Here is a 25,772-nt window from a genome sequence, read left to right on the forward strand (position 1 = left end):
TCCTAACTGTAACATTGCTTCCCTCAACATCTTACTTAGACATGGCATGCTTTGCAATCTCTTGGTCCTCTTTGCTGATCACTCTGCTTATTTGCTCGTTAAACTGTATTGCAGTAGCTGAGCCATCCTACGTGTTTTCCCTTTGCCCAGACAAGCAGACTGCTGCTCCAAGTAGCGTATATCAGACTAATGTTAATACGCTTCTCTCTTTCCTCTCATTCAACTCTAACAATGAAAACCGCTTCTATAACACAACTGTTGGGACTGGAGCCAACAAGGTATATGGTGTCTTTTTCTGCCGTATTGATCAAACAGTTTCTTTCTGCCAGGAGTGCTTCTCCTTGGGTAATAACTCGTTAAATTCCCATTGCCTTGGAAAGAAAGAGTCTGTAGTATGGTATGATCAATGTATGATACGATACTCTAATGATTCTTTCTTTGGTACCATGAATGATGCTCCTATGATACCAATGTGGAACAGACAGAATGCTGTTGACATACAAAACATTACAAGCAACCAAACCGAATTTACCCAAGTTGTGCTAGAAACATTGGGAGATGTTTCATCCCAAGCAGCAGCAGGTCTGTCAGGCAAAAAATTTGCAACAAAAGAAGGGAAATTTTTGTCCAATTTGACAAGTATGAACTTGCTTTACACACTTGCTGAATGTACCCCAGATTTATCTGTGAACGATTGCAACACTTGTCTCCAGATGACCATTGGCAATATGACAGAGATGTGCAACATGAAGGCTGGTTGTACTATGATGAATCCCAGTTGTAATATGAGGTACGACATATACGCTTTTTATGGAGATGCTCTCACACCTGCTTCAGGACCTTCGCCTGTTCCCGTTTCCGGAGGTAAAATAACTTCAATAAGGTTGCATTAGTTGACGCAATTTATCCATTTACATTCAACCACTACAATTAAGGCCTAGGAAACCTTTTTTTTTAAGTCTTATTTATTGCTCCATATTCACCATGGACCTAGAACCATTTTCATCCCATGGCTATATCTGATGTCCATATTCAATGTCATCTAGTAAAAGTGAATAATGCTGTTTATTTATGTCAAACAGATACCTCTAAAAATACTTCATCCATGTCAAGGCGGAAAAAGATGTTACTTATTGTTGGTGTCAGCATTTCAGCTATTTTGGCACTGATGATCCTACTTGGGGCTTGGGTTTTGATGTTCAAAAGAAAATCCAAGAAACCAGTTGGAGGTAAGAGCACAACAGGACCTTTTCACCCCCTTTCTTTGGTTCCAACCCTTTATAATAGTCTCTTGCTCTTTGTCAACAACCAGTTTAGATTAGTATTGTAAAATGTAAATTTGTAATCTTAGAGTGTACTCATAAGGATTCTTTGAAACTTTTTAGATTAGAATAGATTCATTCCCATGTTAAATAGTGGAGTGGTGGATATTATAGTTGATTGCACTACAACCTTAAATCAATTCAAAAAAATTAACAGTGGAATATTTTGGATCATTGCTTGTAGAAGAAATGGATGAAATTGATACTGTAGAGTCCTTGAAGTTCGACTTCTCCACAATAAGGAAGGCAACCAATAATTTCTCAGCAGATAAAAAGCTAGGAGAGGGTGGATTTGGTGAGGTTTACAAGGTAAAGTTGCTGGAAGTAACTCCTAAGCAAGGTCACACTGCTTTCTGTTGTATGAGTTATCGTAATCAGACATGCTTCATTGTTTGCAGGGACAACTTGAAGATGGACGATATATAGCTATAAAGAGGTTGTCAAGTAGCTCTAAACAAGGCATTGGTGAGTTTAAGACTGAAGTCGTTCTAGTTGCAAAGCTTCAACACCGGAATTTGGTCAAACTCTTGGGCTTTTGCCTGTCAGGAAAGGAAAAGATACTTGTCTATGAGTTTTTGCCTAATATGAGTCTTGACCGTTTTTTATCAGGTAGTTTACTGCTGTAGTTTGATGCTTAAATATCTTTTTGCTCAATTTTAATGCATAGGTTGGTTAATTATACATCTTGTAACCAGATCCAACAAAACGGGAATCTTTAAACTGGAAAACAAGATTAACAATCATTGAAGGAATTGCAAAAGGGCTTCTTTACCTTCATGAAGATTCTCGACTCAAGATTGTGCATCGGGACCTCAAACCTAGTAATATACTGTTGGATGAAGATATGAATCCTAAGATAGCTGATTTTGGCATGGCAAAGCTTTTTGGGATAGATCAAACTCAAGATAACACTGACCGAATTGTTGGAACATTGTGAGTACTTTGTGAATATGTTACACTTTCTTCATGTCCTTAGTTATGTGAGTCTTTGTTTTATGAAAATTTACGTTAATGTTGCTGAAAAATGCCCAATAACTTAGAGCTTGTATACCTGATTTTGCAGCGGGTACATGGCTCCAGAATATTTGATTACAGGACACTTTTCTGTTAAATCAGATGTGTATGGTTTTGGTATCATAATCTTGGAGCTTGTTAGTGGTCTAAAGAACAGGTTTTCACATAAACAGCAAATTGACGAGTCACTTCTATATAGGGTAATTTTTTTAATTTTTGAACTGTTTTATTTAAAAAGTTATCTTGATTCATACAACCTATTAACCAAAATATAGTGCAGGCTTGGAGGCTGTGGAATGAAGGGGTTCCTATGAAGTTGACTGATCCAACTTTTGGCAATGATTTTCCTGTTGAAGAAATGGCTAAGTGCATCCACATTGGTTTGTTATGTGTCCAAGAAGATGCAGCTAAGAGACCGCGAATGGCATCAATTGTTGCTGCGCTTAATGGAGAGTCAATTTCTCTGCCTTTACCAACCCCGCCTCGTTTCTTGAATGACTCTGTAGATTATGGAATCAAAGACGGTGGCTCAGACAAATGTACTCCTGCATTGGGAGTGAAAGATATCTTCACCGACTTGCATCCTCGATAATGTTGATTTAGGCACAAATTCCAAATCATTTAACTATTGTATAGTTGTTTTAGAAGTGGAGACTGAATTAAAAAGACTTTGTAACTACAAATCTTGTAGGATGAAACAAGTCATCCCCAAGGCTGTAAGATTATATTCTACATAATTGGAGCTCAGCAACCCACATAAGTGTGTAAAAGGAGGCTAGGTAAATTATCAACTTTATTTGATTGCTGCTCTGAAGAACTCTGAGGTGATTGACCACTGCCCAGCTTTCCATGATTCCTATTTACCCTAGTTTGTTAAGCAGCGTTATGCCAGTTTTGAGTATGGTTATTTTGCTGCTTGTTTCATAGTGATTGTTTACATGGCAGCAGAATCTAATTGTTTTTTTATATCTGTAATTCTGTAACATCATCATTTGAATTGATATTGATTATGTGTGTGATAGGATATGATTGTTTGATTGGTTTTAATTAAGTTCACGTGTGATTTCTACAAATGAATGTATTATATGCTCGTGTTATGGTTTGCATCTTAATGGAGCTTTTTGACCAGACAAGTCAGGAAGGAATTTCACTGATGTACTTGGTTTGTGTAGAATGACGAGGATGCCCTTGAAACTGTACTTGACATTGTGGGTGAAATATTATCAATTCCTTGGAGGCATGAATGTAATACATACCATGTTTGAGAGGTTGTGAACTTGTAATTTCTCGTGTCTTTAGGTTTCAAATTGATCCCCTCTCTCGCGTATGTTGTAATTGTGCAGCTTATCCTACATTGATAAGTGGAAGAACTCAAATGTGCTGAATTATGCAAACTGATTTCATGCTGTTGAATTGAATCACCTTCTCTGTCTTATGAAGGTTTCCTAATTATTTGCAGTGATTTTCCTGTTGAGAAATCAACAATGTGCATCCACATTGGTCTTTTATGAATCCAAGAAGTTGCTGCTAGAGACCGCGAATGACATCAATTGGTTCCCGTGCTTAATGGTGAGTTAATTACTCCGCCTCTATCCACCCCTCCTCATCTCTTGATTAGTTGTGCAGATTATGGAATCATTGCTAGCTCAAATCATGTACTCATGCATCAGGTATATATATTATTGTTTGAGTTTCCTGGATTAATTAAGTGTATATTGTTAATTTGTTATCTCAGATGAGAGCATTTAGGCCATATACTGAGCTAAAAAAATCCTGTAACTGTTGATTTTGTAGAACCAACACTCAAAATTATGATAATTAAGACCACAACACATTCAAAAAAAAAAAAAAAAAAAAAAAAAAAGGCTGTAACATCTCAAACTTTCTTCACTAATCACAATTTTCTCCAAAAAGTTTAATGATACATACTTCACATAGGCAGGATGTCCTCTTTGTTGCGGATAGTCCTAACCCTCTTAGAAGGGGAAAACCCAAGTTGCTCTTCTTGAGAAACAAGAAGTGTTTCTCATGAGGGTGAATTGGGAATTTCCCATGAGCAGGTAAGGGTATGACCGACTATTTGCAAACTCTAGAATAGACAGGCGTTAACTCCATAATTTGACGGAAGAAACCCAAATTCTTGAAAACGTTATGTCACTGTTCCCGTAGTTACCCCCTTCTCTCAACTTTCATCCTTCTCTTCAATGGAGTTTCAAAAGCTCAAAGGCTATTTCAATGGAGGAAGATGACACCCTTACCCTTAGGGGTTGATCTTGCCCTTTTTTTCTCCCCTTTTTATTAGGGTTTTCGTTTAATTCGCCGAAAATGGCGGTGGGTGGGGGATGGGTGAAGATGAAAGTTCGAGCTCCATTAAAGGAGCTTGATTTGAGAAAAGGAGGAAGAAGAAGAATAGCGTAATTGTATTGTTAGGCTGCCGATCGTGGTGTTGTTGGAAAAACAAAACTGACGGAAGTTTTTGCTACGAGTTAACTCCGTCTTCCCAAGGCCTACATCAGCAACTTCAGTGTTTATTACAGTCAGCAGATAATAATATTTGTTTACAATTTCCAAAGCACAAATATTACACAACTGCAACTAGAGAAACACTTCTTGTTTCTCAAGAAGAGCAACTGGGGGACGCCCTCCTAGAAGTACCTATCACTTGCTAAAAAAACGGAGAAAGTATATACGAGTCTTGTACAAATCAGTTTTGAGCAGGATAATTGTAATTTTCTGATTCGTCCCCGGTTGCACCTATGAACTATGCACACTACCCAAGCCTTATCTTTAAAATTTGTCCATGTTGAAGATTATGCTAAGACTATCCCACCCAATTAGTTGCTCTTAGACCATGTGGTCCATGTCCATACTCAACAATATGCTACTCCGCCACCAGCCCACTAAGTTTTGTTGTCAATATTAGAAGACTTCTTTCGGAAACACTTTCTCACGATAATAGTATGAATTTTTAGAGACGAAGGGAGTATTGAAGAATAAAACAAGTCTTTTTAAGGTAAGTTGACTATTGTATTTGTTACAATATTAGTTAGCTTAGTCTCATAAGTTGTAATGCCAGTATTTTGGAAAATTTAAGCCCACTAATCATATGATATATTGATATTTATATTATAAACCTACAACTACGAGTTACCAAGACAAGGCATTGACATTCAACAAATAAATCACATATTATACTCTAAAGTTAGACCAGATTTATGATACGAGGAAATATAATTCTATAAGGCCAGCACGATGACTTGTAAGTATCACTCTTCATACGATTTTTTTTTTGGGTGACTTGGTACAATTTAATAAAGGGAAGGAGTATATATATAGTTACATAATAAGATAGTTGGATGTCTGTTAATCTAATAAAAAATGGTAGCAAATTAAAATAATTTACATTGAAATAGCACAAATATTGTAATATGGAGGAATAATTTTGTTACTCAATTGCTTCAAATTAATTAAGACATTTTTCGTTTTGTATTGTCCTAAATTAAGGTGGAACAATGATACTTCATACTTGTATATGGCAATCAAAATATGGCAATCAAAATGAAATGGAAGTTAAAAGAAAGGAGACAAATGTCACATAAAGTGACAGTTTCTAGAAGAAATTGGGATTTGGGACTGTATAACTTTTGCCACCAAAGTTGACTAAGGAAGCAAGTTATCTGTTTTTGTTGGGAAATTATATTATTTCAGATGATTATTGTCAAGCTAAGAACTGCACTACAAATTAAAATAATAGGAGTGATTTGCATGTAATTTTATTTGCAACAAATGTTTTTTTTTTTTTTTTTTCTTTTTCCCAAATGGATCTAATTTTCTAAAGGGGAGTAAAGAAGCTTACTCTAAAAAACTTATCAAGTACTAACAGGGTGGGAAAAGAGTAAATGGACATGAGATTGCAAAACGACTAATTACCTCAATTTGTTATCTTTCATGACTAAATTAATTTATACTTCGTAGAATTTAAGAAAAATAATTAAACTACATACATAACATTATATTAACATATGATATAGGTAAACCAAGCCAGGAGGGGAGGGAGTCCAGGAGTTGAAGCCGTGAAGGCTGATAAATAAGATAATTACTATCCAAAAAATACGCAACTGGTAAGGATCGAACCCATATTTTTGCTCATTACCCTTTTTGTTATGGTTGAATATCTGATAACACTATTGCTATAAACATTGACCTTGAAGTATTACACCATATGATAATGATATATGATACATAGCATTCACTTTGCTACTCCACTTTGCAAGAAGTTGATTGATTGGTTGACTTAGTCATTTTATACTAGCATAACGAAATACCAAAAACAATTATTCTAATTATTTTTATTAGTTCAGGCCAACCATTGTTACAGTTTGTTCCACTTCATTATTATATTATACTAATATAGATTAGAATGGACTAATTACATATTAGTTTGACATTTATCACCCCTTTTTTCAGGCTTATAAACTTGGTCTAAATAAAACACTATCATTTTAGACAATCTTACAGTAGTATTTGTTTCTAAAACATGGCTTTCTTTGTTCTTTCACAACTAAATTTGTTTCTGTTTCTAGTTCTGCTAATTACTGTTATTACTTATAATTCATATGCTGCAGCTGATGATTCAGAAGACTCTAAAGGTTATGTGTATGCTCTTTGTCCTGATATGAAGACGGTTGCTCCTACGAGTGCTTACCAGATCAATATAGACACTACTTTGTCATACCTGTCATCGAATTCTACAGGCAAAACTCGATTCTACAACACGACTGTAGGGAGCGGAGACAGTAAGATATACGGTCTCTTCTTCTGTCGTCTTGATGTTACTAATGCTGCCTGTCAGAAGTGCGTTTCCTTGGCTATTTCTGCACTGAAAACGCGTTGTCCTGGGAAGAAAGAATCCATTGTTTGGTACTTTGATCAGTGTGTGACTCGGTATTCAGAGAAGCCGTTTCTTGGCACTATGCATGATGTTCCTATGATACCGATGTGGAACAGGCAGAACTCGCTAGACATTTGGAATGTTACTAGCAACATGACAGGTTTTATGGATGTTCTGATAGAAAGTCTGAATGATGCAGCAGATAATGCCTCAGGTGGATCTCCTGACAAGAAATTCGCGACACAAGAAATAACTTTTGCTGATAACTTGACGAGCTTAAACACCATCTACACGCTTGCAGAATGTACACCTGATATAACCTTGAAGGACTGCAAAAGCTGTCTTCGTGTTACGATTAATAACATCACAGAACTGTGTAATGTTAAGGCTGGTTGTACTCTTATGTGTCCAAACTGTAATATACGGTATGACACTTATCCTTTCTATGGAGATGCAACGGATAATTCTTCGAATCGATCAGGTAACAAGCTTGGTTAAAGTTCTATTTTAATTTGTGGAGTCAACATCTTGTGTTTTAGGCCAAGTTCATTTTCTGCCAGATTGGATTTCTAAAAGTCAACTTTTCATGATTTCATCGAATCATTAATTTTCAAACTTAGGATTTCTAAGTTTATTATAACCTCTTGTTTGTTTGTATTAGGCTGTTTCAAGATCAAGCATCTCTAGTTTTCTTACATTAAAGCGTATAATCATGATTATTTAGATTATTTTAATAACAAGCCTTAAGAATGTGCCAAACCTGCTGCATTATTTGACTAATGACATTAAAAGGATTCTAACAATTGACAGAATTTATATATTTGAGCCTTTAATTTCCTCGCGCTTTGTCACAGAAGAATTCAATGAGCTTGAAAGATTGATCTTACAAGAGTTACAATAATGAGTAATGACGAAGCTAAAAGAATAAGCAAATATGCTTGAACCATAGAGTTACCTGCTAGTTCCGCCATTGACTAAATGACTATAAGCTATGTTTTCCTATATTTTAACATGTTGTTTAGTTTTGTCAACTTAGCTTCTTGTTGATCATTACCATGTTGGCATAGTGGCATGCTACTTTCTCTATTTTTATAAGTAAACATTAAAGTCGCGCTTTGAAGAAATATCTTGGATAAGATTTGTACATTAAATGATCTGTATTGTATTCTTTGTAGCAGGAACTCATTCACAATCTATTAGGAAGAAAGACGCAATACTTATAGGTGCCGTTGCTGGTGCAGCTTTGGTAGTGACTCTTGTTTTCGCGGTTATATTAATTGTATTCAGGAGAAAGTCCAAGAAAGCACATAAATATGAGGGTGAGAATACAGGATTATCTGTTTTGCTCTGAGTTTTTCTATTCTTGTTTAACCCTTTCATACTAATTACTGACTTGACAGTTGACAATAGACTAAATTTTATTTGCTGCTAAGTAAAGTTTTGAGTGATACCGAAAAGTATGCTTCCATTTGATCATCACAGCTATCTTTTAACTGCATATAATGAGGATTATGATCTACTCAAGTTTAGCATTAGGTCCCCTGAACCAACTCTACCAACAATAAGAGATTTTATGCAAAATGTAAGGGTTTAAGTTAACTGATGTAAATTGCTCCTGCAGATTCAAGTGACATTGATGAGACCACAGAGTCTTTAAAATATAACTTCAAAAAAATAAAATACGCGACTAGTAATTTCTCAGAAGAGAAAAAGCTGGGAGAAGGTGGATTTGGTGAAGTTTTCAAGGTAAAGATTTCATGTCATGTACATTCCTCAGCATATAAATTAAACCGTCGTTTGTGTTGTTGGAGTTCGTGAATTGTTTGGGCATATTCTGACAGGGAAAGCTTGAATGTGGACAAGAGATAGCTGTAAAGAGGCTATCAAGGAACTCGAGACAAGGTGTTACTGAGTTTAAGACTGAAGTTCTTTTAGTTGCAAGGCTTCAGCACAGGAATCTGGTGAAACTCTTAGGATTTTGCATCTCAAAAAAGGAGAAGTTACTTGTTTATGAGTACTTGCCAAATTTAAGTCTTGACCAGTTTCTGCATGGTAAGAACATCAGAAATGACCTGTTTTCATATGAACTCTGAAACAAAACTTTTTTTTTGTTACAAACATTCTATTACTTTTTACTGCTGCAGATCATACTAAGTGTGCAGCATTGGATTGGGAGACGAGATTCAAGATCATATGTGGAATTGCAAGAGGACTACTCTATCTTCATGAAGATTCTCGGCTTAAGATCATACACCGGGATCTTAAGCCAAGTAATGTGCTGTTAGACAAGGACATGAATCCAAAAATCTCTGACTTTGGCATGGCAAGACTTTTTGGAGCAGATGAAACTCAGGGAAATACTAATAAAATTGCTGGAACATTGTGAGTAGTTAGTTTCTGCTTTTCCAAAATTAAGCTTCAGTAAGTTGAAAAGCTCATGTAGTTAACATTATGATGCAGTGGATATATGGCTCCGGAGTATGTATTAACTGGCCACTACTCTGTCAAATCAGATGTGTACAGTTTCGGTATTATAGTGTTGGAGATCATTAGTGGTCAAAGGAACAAGTTCAGCAGACTAGATAGTGAACATGAAGAATCACTAATTCATCGCGTAAGTTTTGTAACTTTGGCCTATCTTCAATATGCTACACGATACCTTTGTCCAGAATTAGTCGTCACAACATAATGTCACTGTAACCAAAAAGCTGATGCTTTAAAATACTGGTTGGTCTGGTTCATTTACGGACATCCTAAAATAGTATTATATTATGTGTGTTACAGGCCTGGAGGCTATGGAATGAAGAGATTGCAATGGAGTTGGTTGATAAAGCCATTGGAAATGCTTTCTTATCCGAAGAGGCAGCAAAGTGCATCCACATTGCGTTGTTGTGCATCCAAGAAGAAGCCGCGAGAAGGCCAAGAATGGCATCAGTGGTTGCCGCGCTTAGTGGTGATGCTATAGTTTTGCCTATGCCTACACCACCTCATTTTTTCACTGCCGGTTCTTACGGATTGGAAGACTATGGGGTAGATCAATCTGGCCCGACATTTTCTGGTTCAAGAAACATCACTATTGTGGATCCTCGGTAACTTTTAGTGCATGTTTAGCAATTATGTGACCAATTTTTCATGGACTAACATATTTTTGATAGGTATATGTTATTCTTGTAGGAATATGTACTCACTATTCTCTGATTTATTTTTATGACCAAATGTAATAGTGTTATTCCTAACAAGAACATGTTTGAAAATAGTATAATTTTATTATTACAATTGTTAACTTGATGAACATAGGCTTTCGTATGAAATGATATAAAGTCGTAAGATGGAGGAAGAAATGATTCAAATGATTGAATAAAATTGGAAAGAGCTAGCTAAAAAATATGCTATTTGGGCCGGACCACCTATATTTATTGGGCCGGGTAACTTATCATCCCCTCATTGTTGTACCAGTTACATTATTACCTCTAAAGGCTCTAGCCTCTAACTGATATGGCAGAGTAGGACCCACCCCAGTCAATGCCACATAAAGTCAAACTAGCAGTGGATAGAACTAGAGAAAAAAAAAAAAAGTCCTGTTTTGTCGAGCTTTAAGTATATGTATAATCCACGGTCTGGACATCTCTGGCCCATTTAACCTGTTTACTATCTCCATTATTTTTTAGATGCAATAAAGGGGTATTTTACTGAATCGAGCAAAGAGCAAATGTAAAATAATTCCATTGATAGCATACGGTGTAACAAGTTAGCATTTTGAGGGATGTCGTATTAAGTAAATAAACCTAACTAGTTAAGTTCAATTCTTCTAGAATTAAATGAATAAACGTATGATCACCATTATAAATACAAATGGATGGCCAAAATCTAAATAGCAATAATTGCGGTCCCTAACTTTATAGCTGAATTTAATGTATCACGTGCTATATTACATATAATAACCAATTCATTTTGATATCTTGAATGACCTATTTCTCTAACGTTGGAACACATTAGCATCTCTATTTCTCTAGTGTAATTCAGCCTTTAGCATGTGATTTCTTTTAATTTGCCGTGTACAATTTTTTCTACTTATAAATGTTCTAAATTTATGGTGATTTTGCCAAAATATTCCAAAATTATGATGAATTCGCCACATATACTTGTTTAATTATTTATCTAGCTTGTAGGCAAAGAAGTCACATGTATTATGTTTATTTTAGACATATCATTTTAATAGATATTATGAAATACTAATATTAATCTAAAAAGATTATACAAAGTACTTTGTATAAATTAGGATCCAAGAATGATCGAGGTTATGGATATAGTTATGTGGGCTGTGATATTGAATGTGTTGGACTTGAAACCATGGATGATTGGTCCAACACAAAGTCCACATGCACCAATAAGTAAGTATAAATGTACAATTTTTGTCTTTTACAAAATTTAGATAGTTTAATAATTACATGAAAACAATTTGAATTATACAAGTACAAGAGAGAAGATTATGGACAATCAAAAGATAATAGTATAAGGTTGTCAAAAATAAATGTAAAATTCAATGTTGTACAATCCTACAACGATATAGTATTATTTAAAATTAAAGGGGGTATGGAAAACTCTAGCCCAATGTTATAAAATTCTTTATATTCTATATAAATTACTACCTCTCATTTGATATTATTTACAACTTTTAAATCGTAGTTATTTCGTAATATTATGTATTTTACTAATAATACTCAAATTTTTATTTTTTAAGATAAGATAAAGGAAGCAAATGTACTCTAATTGATTAGACTCGAACTTACCAAGATTTCCTTGTTTATAACTAAAGTATCCAAAATTTGTAAATAATTTAAGGGTAATGATTAGGGATGCATATAAGCATTAAATACACTATTAAAAATTGTACACAGTATAAACTAGTAGAAGTTAATGATTAAAACACGCGTAAATTATTATAATTAGTAGTATGGATGTTTTTTTTTTTTCCGGTGCAAATATACCCAATCGATTACATCCCCGACAAGTCGACAGTGAAAATCAAAGGCTATGTCAATTTTGACTTTTGGTGCACGGTCTATTATGTACAAACCATATAAAAGTCAAAACTTTCACCAATCCGAAAGTCGGATTTCATTCGTTGAAAGAGAAAGATTAATTCCCACGTTGTTATCAGGTTGCCGAAACATCAACAACAATCCATACTGCTCAGTGTTGACAAATATAACCATCTTCATCCGTGCCCACCAGGTGTTCGATGAAATGCCTGAACCAAAACCTAAGCAATCCATACGTATGGGATACTTGATGCTATACCCACTTGGAGAACAATGTTATTTAGCAGAAATCTAAAAAGGGTTTATGTCATTTGTTGATATATGTGCTTCTTGCTATTAGGGTACCTACTTAAGTATAAACTCCGATTAATCTGGATTTGAGTTGTACGTAGTATATTTCTGGTGATTGTGCTGTTAGACTCTGCCTAATTTGGATTCAACCGACATGTTTGTCGATGACAATGTAGTTGCATACTTGCACTGGCAAGGTTTGAAGTTTGAACTCGAGACCAATGAAGTGAGTTGTTGGTGCTTTAAGAGATGGACAAGATCAGATTAGTAAGGTTGAAATCCCAAGTATTGTTACCATCTAAAAAAGATTTTATGGGGCTTCCTTGGGAAAAGAGTCAAAGAGTATCTAAGTTGGAAAGATAGGATCGAACACATCTATGTAGTGGCATTGTACTCATCAAATTAGATGAGCCTCATTAAGAGGATGGCAAGGGAGTTGGTTAAAAGTATGATATAATGCTGATATTCATGAGCTGTGACCACCCTGATGTTGTTGTATGGTGGAGCCAGGCCTGAATAAGCCTAATAAGTTGGCTGCCTGATTTAACTTTTAGATGTCGTTTTCGAGTAGAGGAAGTGGCTAAGTGCTTCCAAAAATCAACTAAATTGCTTAATCATACAACCTATATGATTAAAGCTTTAAGCTGGCCGATGGAGATGCTCATCAAGTCTTAATGAAAGTTGAATCTGGTATGATTTTCTTCAACCTTTATTGCTTACGCGTTTACTTTATTGTAATCCGTGTCCTGTAGAATTTATAATGTGGCCAGCTTATAATCCGTGTTTCCAGTAAGTTTGTAAGATGTATGAATGAGACTCTTCAAATGTTAACAATTTTATATTTCCTTTTTTGTGAGTGACATAATTAATTTTTTTGGAATATCAAATCTATGGGTCGAAATCATTTTCATTATTGATAAACTTAGAAAACTTCATACACAAGATTGTTCGAAACAATCTTGTTTTAGATAACCCTAAAACTAAGTTAAATAGTCAAAAAACGTGGTAAGAAATCACTAGCTTTGATCAATGTACTTTTTTTATACATTTTTATTAGTCAAAGTTTACAAATTTTAACTTTTGAAATATGGATTGAGTATGATTTTGCTTTTAGTTGGTATGGACTTTCGGCACTCGCTTGTTTTTTGTCTTAGATGAAAAAAAAAAAAACCTAAGGTACACTACAAGTAATTCTGAAAACAACTGCACAATAAAGAAAGAAAGAGTTTGTCTTTTAGTAGTAGATTGAAAAAGTTGCCACATAACAGTAGAATTCACCCTTCACATTTAGGTGCTGAAACTAATACATTATCCCACCGATTGAACTTGTGTTAGTTATGTATCAAAAATATTACTATATGGTATATGCCCAACCATATGAGGATTTAATGCACCCACTCTCTAAATTTATAGATTCGTTTTTCTCTGCCTTTTAGGCCTTAAAAGCTGCTAGAGAGGATTTATTGAGTCTGACTTTATGTTGTTGCATATCCAATTCACTTGTGGATCAGGATGCATACCACATGGTGTCCTTTTGTTGGCCATATTAATTTTCTTAATATATATATTTTTAATTTTTTTTAATAAATATTCCGGCGTTTATACTTGCAAATCTTTTATTTTTATAATTTCTTCATCATGAATATATTGCCTTCCGTTCTGAAAGTTTTTAACTTTTACCGTGTGCATACAAATTAAGGCAATTGAAAAGAGGGATAATGGGGTGAAGCCATGAAATTGTGTAAATATTATGAGGTACTATGAAAAGAGGAGTAAGTAATGACTAATGAGTTTGCCAGAAATAGGATAGAGAGTTGTAAATTTGTACAAGTAGTAACTTTTGTGAAACAAAATAAAACATAATGTGCTAATAACTTTTAGAAATGAAGGTAGTACTATCAGGCTATCAGCTACACTAACTTTTCTTAATTCATATTATTTGTCAGCTTGTGACTTGTAAGTAGAAAAAAAATATGGTACTATTACTTTTTGTTTTAATGAATGAAAGCGATATTACTTGTTAGTTTTAAACACCGGCCAATATTAATATAATACAGAGTAGCTAACAATAACAATACTTCTTAGGTTATTGTTGGAAAAGAAACTAAGAAAGTATACAAGGTTCTTGGTGAAAAAAATACAGTTTTCACTTACTCTTAAAAATTAAAGTAGATGAAATAATCAAAGTTGGAGGGAGCTAAGTGTCTCAATTTAAGTGTCACATGTGGCTTTGCCCCACAAGGGACTACTATATCTGCTCACTTTGGCGTATGTAAGTGAGTTTCTTAATGTTTAACTCCCCTTATCTCATCTGTATTCACACACCCTATGTTGTTCATAGTTTCAGATCATAGTATTAGTATTGCATATCTTTCATCTCTTAGACATGAAACATATCATTAGATTATGTTGGTCATCCTTGTTTATTATTGTGACTTTGTTTTATGGGTGGGTTATATGTTGCTGCTCGGCGGCTGCCTCTGATGCAACCCAAGCATATGTTTATGCTCTTTGTCCTGACATGACCGCAGTTGGTTCTTATAGCAGATATCATAACAACACTAATAGGGTTCTTTCTTATCTTGCTTCAAACACTAGCCGTGCCAACCGGTTTTACAACACGAGTGTTGGTAGTGGACGTGATAAGGTCTATGGCCTGTTTTTCTGTCGTCTGGATGTTAAGGATGCCGCCTGCAAGAAGTGTGTGTCTTTGGCTAGGGATGCAATAGGCGTTCGTTGTCCTGGAAAGAAAGAGTCAACAGTATGGTATTATGATCAATGTGTTGTTCATTACTCTGATAAGTCTTTTCTTGGTACAATGCGTGATGCTCCTATGATACCTATGTGGAACAGACAGAATTCTCATGATATTTGGAATGTTACGAATAATATGGATGCTTTTACGAAAGTTTTGCTTGATACTATGTGGAAAGCTACGATCAATGCAACAGATGGTCGAATAGACAGAAAGTTTGCAACAAAAGAAGCTAGATTTGTTGGTAACCTGTCAAATTTGAACACTCTTTACACACTTGTTGAATGCACACCTGATATATCTCTGAAAGATTGTCGACGTTGTCTTCAAATGGTTATTGGGAATACTTCAGAGCTCTGCAATGTTAAGGCTGGTTGCACTTTGATGTGTCCGAATTGTAATATGAGATATGACATTTACCCTTTTTATGGAGATGATGCAAATTCTAAAGCGCCTTTATTTGCTCTCATCAAAGGTAAGAAACTTTGAATAAAGTTGTTTATTTATTATATGGATGAAAATCATTGTGTATTATCATAGTGGTTCTGAGTATAATAGGTGCTGAATATGAATCCCTTATGACCTTATCTTATATATTCTGTTGGGTTTGGTCTCTGAACCTCTATGAACAGAAAAGTATGTGATGATTGGTGAGTCAACAGCTTGTTTTTAGGCTAAGCTGGTTTGAGATACAATTTTTTGAAGTCAACTTTCCATTTTGGTATTGAAGTATTCAAAGTTTTAGTCTCCCTAGATCCAAATCTTCTTCTTGTGCTTATTTGTTTCGACCTGAATTAAATGAGTGCCATAAATATGTTTTAATCGTGTTCACTTTTGTTACTATGAGCCCAGGGGTTAGACTTGATTGTAAAGTAAATTTAACTTGTCAGCCTTTTTTGGGGCATTTGAGGGTTTTGGGGGGGGGGGGGGGGAGCATCACCTATTGGGGATTTTGTAATCTCTCGCCCTTTTTGAACCTTTACTTGCCCTTTTTCTACGGCAGAATTGGACTGCTTTGAAAGATTGCTGTAACTGTATATTTGTCATTACTCAGACAATCAGTTGAATGTTACCTTTTATACAAAAAATGTGTTAAATGATGTGTTTTTGTTGTTTTGCTGTTGTGTATTGTTCTTTAGATTAATCAACTCAATCTGTATATGGTTTGAAACAGAAAAACCTCAAAAAGCTACAAGAAAGCAGAAGGCAATACTGATAAGCACTATCACAGCAGCAGTTTTAGCATTGATAACTTTCTTTGGAGTTCTGTTTTACGTATGCAGGAGGAAGTCCAAGAAGGAACTTGCAGGTGAGACAACCTAAATCCTTATTCGGGCTAGAATTACTGAGTGAAAAAACTTTAATCAAATTCCTTCATATTATTGTTGATACGATACTATGCCTGAATATATTGCTAGAAGTAAGTGTCATGTTGATATATTATATTGATCATCGTAGGCAGAGCTAAAGGGTGCTGATAAAGGAATCACCCTAGTTAGAGATATGGAAATGTAAAGCATCTAATACTATATGTAGCTTGGGTTTAACATATTGGTTACTAAAGTCAGTTGAATGCTTATGTTTTGGTTGCTTGGTTGGCATGAAGTCAGATTCAACATCTCATAGAGTCCTAGACTCATTGTTATCGAATTATGAGCATGTTTGTGATTTTGCGTTGTAGATATTGTGGCATGCCTTTGCTGAGAAGCAAACATTAGTAGCAAATTCAACTGATGTAATTTTAATTTTTTTGCAGGGTTCAATGATATTGAAGTGGAATCCTTGAAATTCGACTTGAGCACAATAAGAACTGCAACCAATAGTTTTTCAGATGATAGAAAACTTGGAGAAGGTGGATTTGGTGAAGTGTTCAGGGTAATGATTGTTATGCATATTCATAAGCCAATGTTTTGTCCTATATTGTTCTTGTATTATTCTCCCTTGTTCTTAGCATAAGTTTATAGGTTTCATGGAATCATAGGCTGTCTGGATATTTTCAGTAGTTCATATTACATGTGAAAAAATTTATTTATATCCATGTTCTGCCAGGGTATGCTTGACAACGGAGAAGAAGTGGCAGTAAAGCGGCTGTCAAAGTTCTCCAGACAAGGCATTTCGGAGTTTAAGACAGAACTGCTTCTAGTTGCAGAGCTCCAACACCGAAATCTTGTGAAACTCCTTGGATATAGCCTTGCTACAGAGGAGACATTACTTGTGTACGAGTACTTGCCAAATTCAAGTCTTGACCGATTCTTAACTGGTATAATTTTCACCAATGATCTGATTTTATCAAAGTTAATGTCATATGCTTTTTCTCTCTTACCACCATCTACATTCTGCTAATACATATTGCTTGTCAGACCCAAAAAAGTCTGCATCTTTGGATTGGAAAACAAGGTTTAAGATTATATCAGGCATTGCAAGAGGGTTACTCTATCTTCATGAAGATTCCCGGCTCAAGATCATACACCGGGACCTTAAAGCTAGTAATGTACTATTAGATGAAGATATGAATCCAAAAATTTCAGACTTTGGTATGGCAAGACTTTTCAAGGCAGATGAAACCCAGAGAAACACTAGTAGAATAGCAGGAACTTTGTAAGTAGCTTGTTCTCTTTTTCCATATAATTTCTGGAACTTTGTTTCCATATATTATCCTTGATATTTCAGTAGCTCTTAACACGAGAAGCAATCAATTAGCTTAAAATCTGACAGAGTTAACAATCTGATGCAGCGGATATATGGCACCAGAATATGTAATTGCTGGTCATTATTCAGCAAAATCTGATGTATACAGTTTCGGGATCTTAGTTTTGGAGATAGTCAGTGGTCAGTTGAACAATTTCTTCAGACTTAACGGAAATGAAGAGTCTCTACTTGATCGTGTAAGTACTTCTTTTCGCAATTACTCCTTCCGTTTCTAAATCATAATTGTCCATTATCAATAAAGCTTATCTCAACCTTACCAATGTTGCTTGTATTATGAATACGTCAATAAGTATAGTATTGGCTAGTTTTTTAACTTACTATGTATTTTGAAAGCGATCTATTATGTTGGGACGGATGGAGTATTATGTATTGAACGTGCTACTATTATTGTAACTACAGGCATGGAAGCTTTGGGATGAGGGGTCTGCAATGAAATTGGTAGACTCGAGAATGGGAGATGATATATCATTGGAAGAAGCAGAAAAATGCATCCACATTGGGTTATTGTGCATCCAAGAAGATGCCTCTAGAAGACCAAGAATGGCTACAATAGTAGCTGCGTTTAATGGTGATTCTGTCATTCTACCACGACCTACAGCGCCTCATTTCTTCGCAGCAGGTGCTTATTCGGAGATTGATGACTACTCTGGGATAGATCTCTCTGCCTCAGCGTTTACAGCAACATCCAGCACAACTGAGATGGACCCTAGGTAATGGTTAGTTTACAGTGGTATACTCTATACAGAAGACATGAATGTTAAAAATTGTAGTTTAAATGTTGAGAGAACATTGTGTAGAACTTGGAGCACGCAAGAAAGATAGCATAGATCCGTTTATGACCTACTTTACCAAAGTAGAAAGGTGATAAAGTCTTGTATGAGACGGTCTCACAATAATTTATTGTAAGATTGAGATGACTTTATCTTTTCTTTTTGATAAATTTTGACTATCTCACATTGATTTTATAGTAGTCACCAAAATCCAAGAGGTTGTTATTAATGCTTTGTTTGAGACAATCTCTCAAAACTTTTTGTGAGACAATTAAGGTAACATTATTACTCTCTTTGCTAAAAAAATTTTGATGTCTTACAATAAGTTTGTGTGAGACTTGTCACCCAGGACTTGTAAGAACACTTAGAAAGATGGTTAATTAGATTGTCAAAAATTTGTAATAATGTGTTTTTGTTTATTTATGAATGTAAAGAGAAGATTACATTGATAATTAGTTATAGTCTTTCTACCCATCACATATTATTCATGTTAATATTTATTGAGTATTTTATATATATACTCATAGTCATATTGGATCAACGGGTCTAAGTTTGGCCCAGGCCCAGTTGGGCTCAAATAGGTTATCTTAGAATTAGCTTCAATATATGTGGATGTGGAGGTCTATACAAATTATTGCACTCGTGCTAAGTTCCTTATTTCACCGGAGACGGGACCTAAATTCACCGGTCAGGCCCTATTAGGTCCAATCTGGTTCAGGTCAGGGCTATTTTTAGCACACCCCTAGCTAAGATATTAAATATTACCTTGTAGTAAGAGATCATTCGTCATACATTAAGTTGGCACTCAATTGTGCCTTGTGCTAAGCTAAGCTCGCGTAATTTGGGTTAGCTAGTTAAGTCTGTTTTGACCTACTAGATATGTAGTTTGTACCATGCCACGATTTTAAAGAAAGCAGCTACAAGCTTACATGTAGAGATCATATTTCGTTTATTTTTACGTAGTATGTGATTTATTATGTCATGAACTTGTTTAGTTGAATGCCATTTAAATCACCACAAAGCACATATATAATTTTTATTTATAAAGGACAACTATGAGATGTGGATGACAAAGTAACATCTATAAAAAATGTAATAAACTAATCTACTACCTCCGGTTCGTATTATATGTAACTTTGGAATTTTCTATATCTCACAAATAATACACCAAAGTTGCATATAATACGAATCGGATGTAGTATTAGACTTTAATATTACTCCATATATATTGAGTATGTATCCATTCAGATTGATTGGAGTTTTATTATAATCACTTTGCAATCAGTTTAAGTCATTTGGTTGTTTGGCTAGGGATACATTTGTGCCAATCGGGGGTTCAATTCAAGTATTGTTAATAACAAGTTTAACAATCTTCACAAACACAGACTACACAATTTGGTGGATTGTCAAATTTTTGGGCTAAATGAACCAATATACAATCACTGTTTGTATCAAATATCTACTAAAGCAATGGATAGAGACTGAGCTTACTAACACGAGTCTAACCAGCAGACCCATACTCAAAAGAGAATCCAAGTTTCATAATAATTTTCTACCAACCCGAATCTTATTAGTAATTTATTAACATTCGAAAAAAATTATTATTGTCTCTATAAAAGAAAACTTTGGCACAAAAATTAGTCCTGACTTAATCCTTTATCCGAATCAAGCCACTTACTTACGAGTAATTTTTGTGCAAAAATCCTAGCCCCAATGTTTGCCTTATAGGCTATAGCCATCATAATCCGTACCTTAACTTTATTACTCCCTTCGTCCCATAATTTCAATTCAAAAACTCCACTCTTCTTCAACCTTCCTATAGTTGCTTAAACCCTGAAACAGTGACAATCAACAGAAATGTCCAAACCATGCGCTCGCCTCCATAGCCTGTTCACCAAAAATGCAGCGAACACCATTAAACCCAAGTTACCAAAACCAACAAAAATACCAGAATTCAAAACCCTAATTACCCCAAAAGAACAGCCATTGATTGCCTTAGCTAATAATCAAGTAATTAATAATGGTGTTAGAGAGCTTTTAGATGAGAGAGACACTCAAAAACTAGTTGAAAAATTCAAGTATTTGTCTCCAAATAAGTATTTCAGGCAAAAGTATAAAATTTATGCTTATATAATTCATCGACTTGTTCTTGCTAATCAGATTTCTTTAGTTGAAGATACGCTTGAATCCCAGAAAGATTACATTAATGGGGAAGGATTTGCTGCTCGGATTATGTATTTGTATGGGAAAGCTGGGTTGTTTGATCATGCACGCAAGATGTTCGACGAATTGCCTCAACGAGGTTTACAACAGAATGCCAAAACTTTTAATGCCCTTTTAGTGGCTGGTTATCATTGTGAGGATTTCAATAAGGTTTATGAGCTGTTTCGTGAGCTTCCGTCGAAGTTGTCAATTAAACGGTCTACTGGGTGTTATAGTATGGCTGCTCAGGCGCTGTGTAAACTCGGGTTGATTGATGAGGCGGTGTCGTTGCTCGATGAGATGGAGGACAATGGGGTGAAACCGTGTGTGATTACGTACAATACGCTGCTTGGTGTGATATATGAGAAGGGGGAGTTTGATGAGGGTGAGAAACTGTGGGAAAGGATGATTAAAAGTGGGGTGGTTCCTAGTGTAATCAGCTATGATTTCAAGCTGCATAGACTTGTCAAAGATGGAAAGATTTCCGAAGCAAGGGAGCTGTTCTTGGAGTTGGAAGCTAGTGGATTAAAACCCAATGCGGGTTCTTACAATGCTTTGATTCTAGGAGCGTGTAAGAACGATGATCTAGATGAGGTACGACGATGGTATAATGAGCTCTTGAACGATGGTTGTGCTCCGAACAAGGCTACTTTCAACACCATTGTTCCGTTTTTGTGTGATAAGGGTGATTATGGGTTGGTATTTCGGGTGTGCAAGAGGATGTTTAAGCGTCAGTGCACGGTTGATGAGTCTTTGTTGCAGAAGGCGGTTGATGCATTGGCAAAGAACTCAATGATGAAGGAAGCTGAGATCCTTGTGGGACTAGGAAAGTCTAACAGTTATCATCCTTATAATCTTGTATTGCCTGATTTGCCTCCTACTGGTATTATGGGCTATTTCAAATCAAGCTTGGAGACTAACTGACTAAATTCATAGGTTAACTGTTTTAGCTTATGTAAGGTTCTTTTATTGGCATTAGTTGCAAGTTTTAGACCTGGGTTATGAATCTCTTTTGTGTCATTGCCTCTTTGTGATTTCTTATGATCAAAACTAACTAATAGCGGAACAATTTGCCTTGTTAATTTAGTAAAGCTTGTTACATATACAAGCATGATGCTTGTCTTGGATATATATCTACCAAGTGCTTCTCTATCGCGCTTGTCATTGACTTACACACTATAATTTGAATTGGACTCAAATACGAGTGCATCCAGCCTTATTTGAACCCATCCCAAAAATTAGACAAAATTGAAATTGAAATTGTTTCAAAATGAACCAAACTGAATTAAATTGATACCATCCTATTCCATCCATCATCATTAAGGGCCATAAGGATTTACACTTAACCGAGCAGATGTGGAAAAATTAAGACACAAGTCACACAACTACATTTTCAATTAAACACTTAAACTCCAGTTTTTAGTCGGTTTCAAGTTCTAATTGACTAATTGTGCCAAAAAAAAAAAAAAAAAAAAAAAAAAAAAAAAAAAAAAAATTCTTGTATCTTGTATAGTTGTATGGTTGTATGACTTGTATCCAACTTTCAATTGAAAAACACACTTTTATAAACACACAATGTCAAAATCCAACGTATACACTCGTCTTCATGGCCTATTTTCTTCAACACGAAACGCAGCAAACTCCATTAAATCAAAGACTCCAAAACCCACTGAATTACCAAATTCTTCCAATAATCAAGCCATTAATCTGGGTATTAAAGATCTCTTAGATGAGAAAGACCCTCAAAAACTTGTACAAAAGTTCAAATTTTTATCTCAAGAAAAGTATTTCAGGCAAAAGCATAAAATTTACGAAAACACAATTCATCGTCTTTCTCTTGCAAAGCAGAATACTTTAATTGAAGAAGCATTAGAATCCCAGAAAATTTACATTGCTGGGGAACCATTTGCTGCTCGCCTTATATATTTATATGGGAAAGCTGGTTTGTTTGATCATGCACGCAAGGTGTTCGACGAATTGCCTCAACGAGGTTGTGTTCAAAATTTCAAATCTTTCAATGCCCTTTTAGGAGCTGCTTCTAATACAGGGAAGTATGATAAAGTTATCGAGCTTTTTCGTGTGCTGCCCTCTAAGTTGATGATTAAACCGAGTGTACATTGCTATAATACAGCAGCTCATGCTCTGTGTAAACTTGGGTTGTTTGATGATGCATTATCATTGCTTGATGAGATGGAGAAAAATGGCTTAAACCCGAGTGCCGTATCGTACAATACGCTTCTTAGTGCGTTTTATGAGAGTAAGGGGTTTGAGGAAGGTGAAAAGATATGGAAAAGGATGATTGAAAAGGGTGTGAATCCTGAAGTTTTAAGCTATAATTTCAAGGTGCAAAGACTTGTTAATGATGGCAGGGTTTTCGAGGCGAAGGGGTTTGTCACAGAGTTAGAAAGTAAAGGACTGAGGCCTGATGTTGGTACTTACAATGCTTTGCTTCTAGGAGCATGTAAGAATGATGATTTGGATGAAGTTGGACGATGGTATTATGAGCTCTTGAACAGCGGTTGTTCTCCCAACAGGGTTACATTCAACACCATTGTTCCTTTTCTATGCGACAAAGGCGATTATGGCTTGGCATATAAAGTGTCCAAGAGGATGTTTAGACATCAGTGCTCGGTTGATGAGTCTTTGTTGCAGAAGGTAGTTGATGGATTGACAAAGAAGTCGATGATGGAGGAAGCGAAGGTCCTTGTAGGACTTGGAAAGTCCAATACTTATTTTCCTTATGATCTTGTATTGCCTGCAGGTATTTTTCGCTATTTCCTTTGAAGCTTCAGAGTATAAATTTTCATGTGTTTGTGTTGAACCAGTTCAGATAAAAACTAAGGTTTTAAGCAGGCAACAGTTAGAGTATAAGATGTAGGCTTAAGGCCCGTTTGCGTTGTATCATTGCCTTTTACGACTTCTTATGACCCAAACTAGTAGCAGAATTTTTTTCAGTTATCTTCTATGTTTTGTATGATCTTGTGAAGAAGGAATGGCAGGCAACTGCAAAAATATTATGACTTTTACTTGTTAGCACATCTTATATACTAGTGTATGCGATTCATTTGCATATAGTTGTAATCTATGCATCCTGGGTGATAATTTAATTTGTTACAATATTTGCAATATACTAGTCTTCTTCCTAGTTTCACCTCCATGTATCTTGTTCAAGATTAATATGAATATGTTGACAACTATATCTACAGAACCACAAAGTACATTAATTGGCTAAAGCAACATAGTGAGGCCAATGCAGTTGAAACTCAATCTTGTAACGTAACATATATAGGACCCCTAGCTACATGATCAACTACAGATGAAGCCATGTAACTCTGAACAAAGCTGAAGCCCAGATATCACAAACAAGAGGAAATTCCTAAACTTGGATATAGTGATTAGTGACCAATATCTAGATTTAATAGCTTTGCCTATGTAACCTTTCCGGTCTAACGGTGTGTTTGGATTGAAGGAAATGGAGGGAAAAGAAAGGAAGAGAAATAGAGAGATGAGATATTTTTCATTTGGATAACAAATGATGAAGGAAGGGAATTGAAGGGGAGAGAAATGGAGGGATTAAATTGTAGGAAATTGATCCCTCTAACAATGGAGAGATCTAGAAAGAACTCACCATTCTTCTCTCCCCTCCTCTTCTCCTCCATCCCTTTCTTTATCCAAACACACTGTAAGTAGACCTACAAATGCTAGTGAATTCACCATTAAAGCTTGAGGGCGTGTGTACAATAATAAATTAATAAATTATAGATTTTAAATCCTGACACCTTCTTAATGTAATTAGTAATTTAGTATAGCCTTAGTGGTTCACTCACACATTATTTAAAAAAGAAAAAAAAATTATATTGTACACGTTCCATATATATGAAATTTCTATGGTTCATCCGGGTGCATCATCAACATGCGATGGTGCACCATGGAAACAACATTACATATAGTAGTCATATATGTATAAAGAATACGGGCAAAATAAATAACATTATATACATTTACAAAGAATGCAAGCATAGTATGTTTATTGAGTTTGATCATTATGTTCCTTAGGTTAAATTATATATTCTTTATTTACAATATAAACTATGTTTTTTTAAATATATATATATATATATATATATACTACCTTCGTTAATTTTTATGTGCAACTTTGGAATATTTTATATCTCACAAATAATACCCCAAAGTTGCACATAAAAATTAACAGAGGTAGTATGTAGATTAAAAAAGCTCTTTGGGTTTCAACAATACAAAATACTTCGTATGTTCTTTTACTTAAATAATATGTTCTTCTATGCTTATATTCGTTTATTCCTTTTATGTTTTTTTAGGTATTATGTTTGTTTTATCATTGTGTTAATTTCTTCTATCCCTTATGTTTTTTCAAAGTTTTTGTTCTTATTATTGTTAGAGAAGGTATTGCGTCAGTCCGGATTGACAAAATGTTTCGTCAGTCCGAACTGACGAAATGCGGATTTTTGATATCCTCGATTGGCGGAGTGATATCCTCTATATACGGGATGATATCCTCTACTAGCTATATGATATCATTTATTGGCTATGTGATATCTTTTATTGGCTGGATGATATCCTTTATTGGTCGGATGATATCATCTATTGGCTATGTGATATCCTTTATTGGCTGGATGATATTTATACTGGCTGGATGATAAATGATATCATATAGCCAATAAAGGATATCATCCAACCATGATATCATATAGCCAATATAGGATATTATCCAGCCAATAAAGGATATCATAGACACAA

At 35.1% G+C, this 25,772-nt stretch overlaps 4 protein-coding genes across 6 annotated transcripts; all 4 read left to right on the forward strand.

The window, feature by feature from the left end:
- On the forward strand, positions 1-19,207 carry LOC145637275 (uncharacterized). Its single transcript, XM_081688744.1, has 19 exons — positions 1-864; positions 1,083-1,229; positions 1,507-1,631; positions 1,721-1,931; positions 2,018-2,255; positions 2,386-2,536; positions 2,617-2,915; positions 3,028-3,052; positions 3,206-3,307; positions 3,509-3,581; positions 3,796-3,905; positions 12,688-12,786; positions 14,902-15,790; positions 16,490-16,624; positions 17,072-17,190; positions 17,365-17,575; positions 17,676-17,913; positions 18,050-18,200; positions 18,424-19,207. Exons 1-19 carry the CDS (start codon positions 42-44, stop codon positions 18,736-18,738), a joined length of 4,461 nt encoding a protein of 1,486 aa, XP_081544870.1. The 5' UTR covers positions 1-41; the 3' UTR covers positions 18,739-19,207.
- On the forward strand, positions 6,409-10,445 carry LOC145636359 (cysteine-rich receptor-like protein kinase 8). 3 transcript variants are annotated; one of them, XM_081687900.1, is made up of 8 exons: positions 6,409-6,457; positions 6,962-7,708; positions 8,403-8,546; positions 8,849-8,973; positions 9,069-9,279; positions 9,372-9,609; positions 9,688-9,841; positions 10,012-10,445. In XM_081687900.1, the coding sequence occupies exons 2-8, from the start codon at positions 7,012-7,014 to the stop codon at positions 10,318-10,320; spliced, it is 1,878 nt and encodes a 625-aa protein (XP_081544026.1). In that variant the 5' UTR covers positions 6,409-6,457; positions 6,962-7,011; the 3' UTR covers positions 10,321-10,445. The 3 variants fall into 3 exon arrangements, with proteins under 3 accessions (XP_081544026.1, XP_081544024.1, XP_081544025.1); XM_081687898.1 differs by lacking the exon at positions 6,409-6,457 and having other exon boundaries at positions 6,853-7,708; XM_081687899.1 differs by lacking the exon at positions 6,409-6,457 and having other exon boundaries at positions 6,853-7,708; positions 8,406-8,546.
- Positions 19,208-20,480: 1,273 nt separating the features above from the next.
- LOC145635332 (uncharacterized) lies at positions 20,481-22,102 on the forward strand. The gene has a single exon (XM_081686611.1). It carries the CDS (start codon positions 20,652-20,654, stop codon positions 21,918-21,920), a length of 1,269 nt encoding a protein of 422 aa, XP_081542737.1. The 5' UTR covers positions 20,481-20,651; the 3' UTR covers positions 21,921-22,102.
- Positions 22,103-22,529: 427 nt separating this feature from the next.
- On the forward strand, positions 22,530-24,147 carry LOC145635333 (pentatricopeptide repeat-containing protein At3g13150-like). Its single transcript, XM_081686612.1, has one exon. It carries the CDS (start codon positions 22,572-22,574, stop codon positions 23,778-23,780), a length of 1,209 nt encoding a protein of 402 aa, XP_081542738.1. The 5' UTR covers positions 22,530-22,571; the 3' UTR covers positions 23,781-24,147.
- Positions 24,148-25,772: the final 1,625 nt, after the last annotated feature.

The sequence above is a fragment of the Chenopodium album genome, chromosome 6 (assembly GCF_948465745.1).
Source record: "Chenopodium album chromosome 6, dcCheAlbu1.1, whole genome shotgun sequence".
Lineage (NCBI taxonomy): Eukaryota > Viridiplantae > Streptophyta > Magnoliopsida > Caryophyllales > Amaranthaceae > Chenopodium > Chenopodium album.

Excerpts from the sequence above, each read along its gene's own strand:
- LOC145636359 (XM_081687898.1), top strand. The coding sequence starts at position 6,874 with ATGGCTTTCTTTGTTCTTTCACAACTAAATTTGTTTCTGTTTCTAGTT. Across the intron at positions 8,974-9,068 it reads GATTTGGTGAAGTTTTCAAG|GGAAAGCTTGAATGTGGACA; the intron begins GTAAAGATTTCA and ends ATATTCTGACAG. Across the intron at positions 9,610-9,687 it reads AATAAAATTGCTGGAACATT|TGGATATATGGCTCCGGAGT; the intron begins GTGAGTAGTTAG and ends ATTATGATGCAG.
- LOC145635332 (XM_081686611.1), top strand. The coding sequence starts at position 20,652 with ATGTCCAAACCATGCGCTCGCCTCCATAGCCTGTTCACCAAAAATGCA.
- LOC145637275 (XM_081688744.1), top strand. The coding sequence starts at position 42 with ATGGCATGCTTTGCAATCTCTTGGTCCTCTTTGCTGATCACTCTGCTT. Across the intron at positions 12,787-14,901 it reads TTGAACTCGAGACCAATGAA|TTTCAGATCATAGTATTAGT; the intron begins GTGAGTTGTTGG and ends TGTTGTTCATAG. Across the intron at positions 15,791-16,489 it reads TTTATTTGCTCTCATCAAAG|AAAAACCTCAAAAAGCTACA; the intron begins GTAAGAAACTTT and ends GGTTTGAAACAG.
- LOC145635333 (XM_081686612.1), top strand. The coding sequence starts at position 22,572 with ATGTCAAAATCCAACGTATACACTCGTCTTCATGGCCTATTTTCTTCA.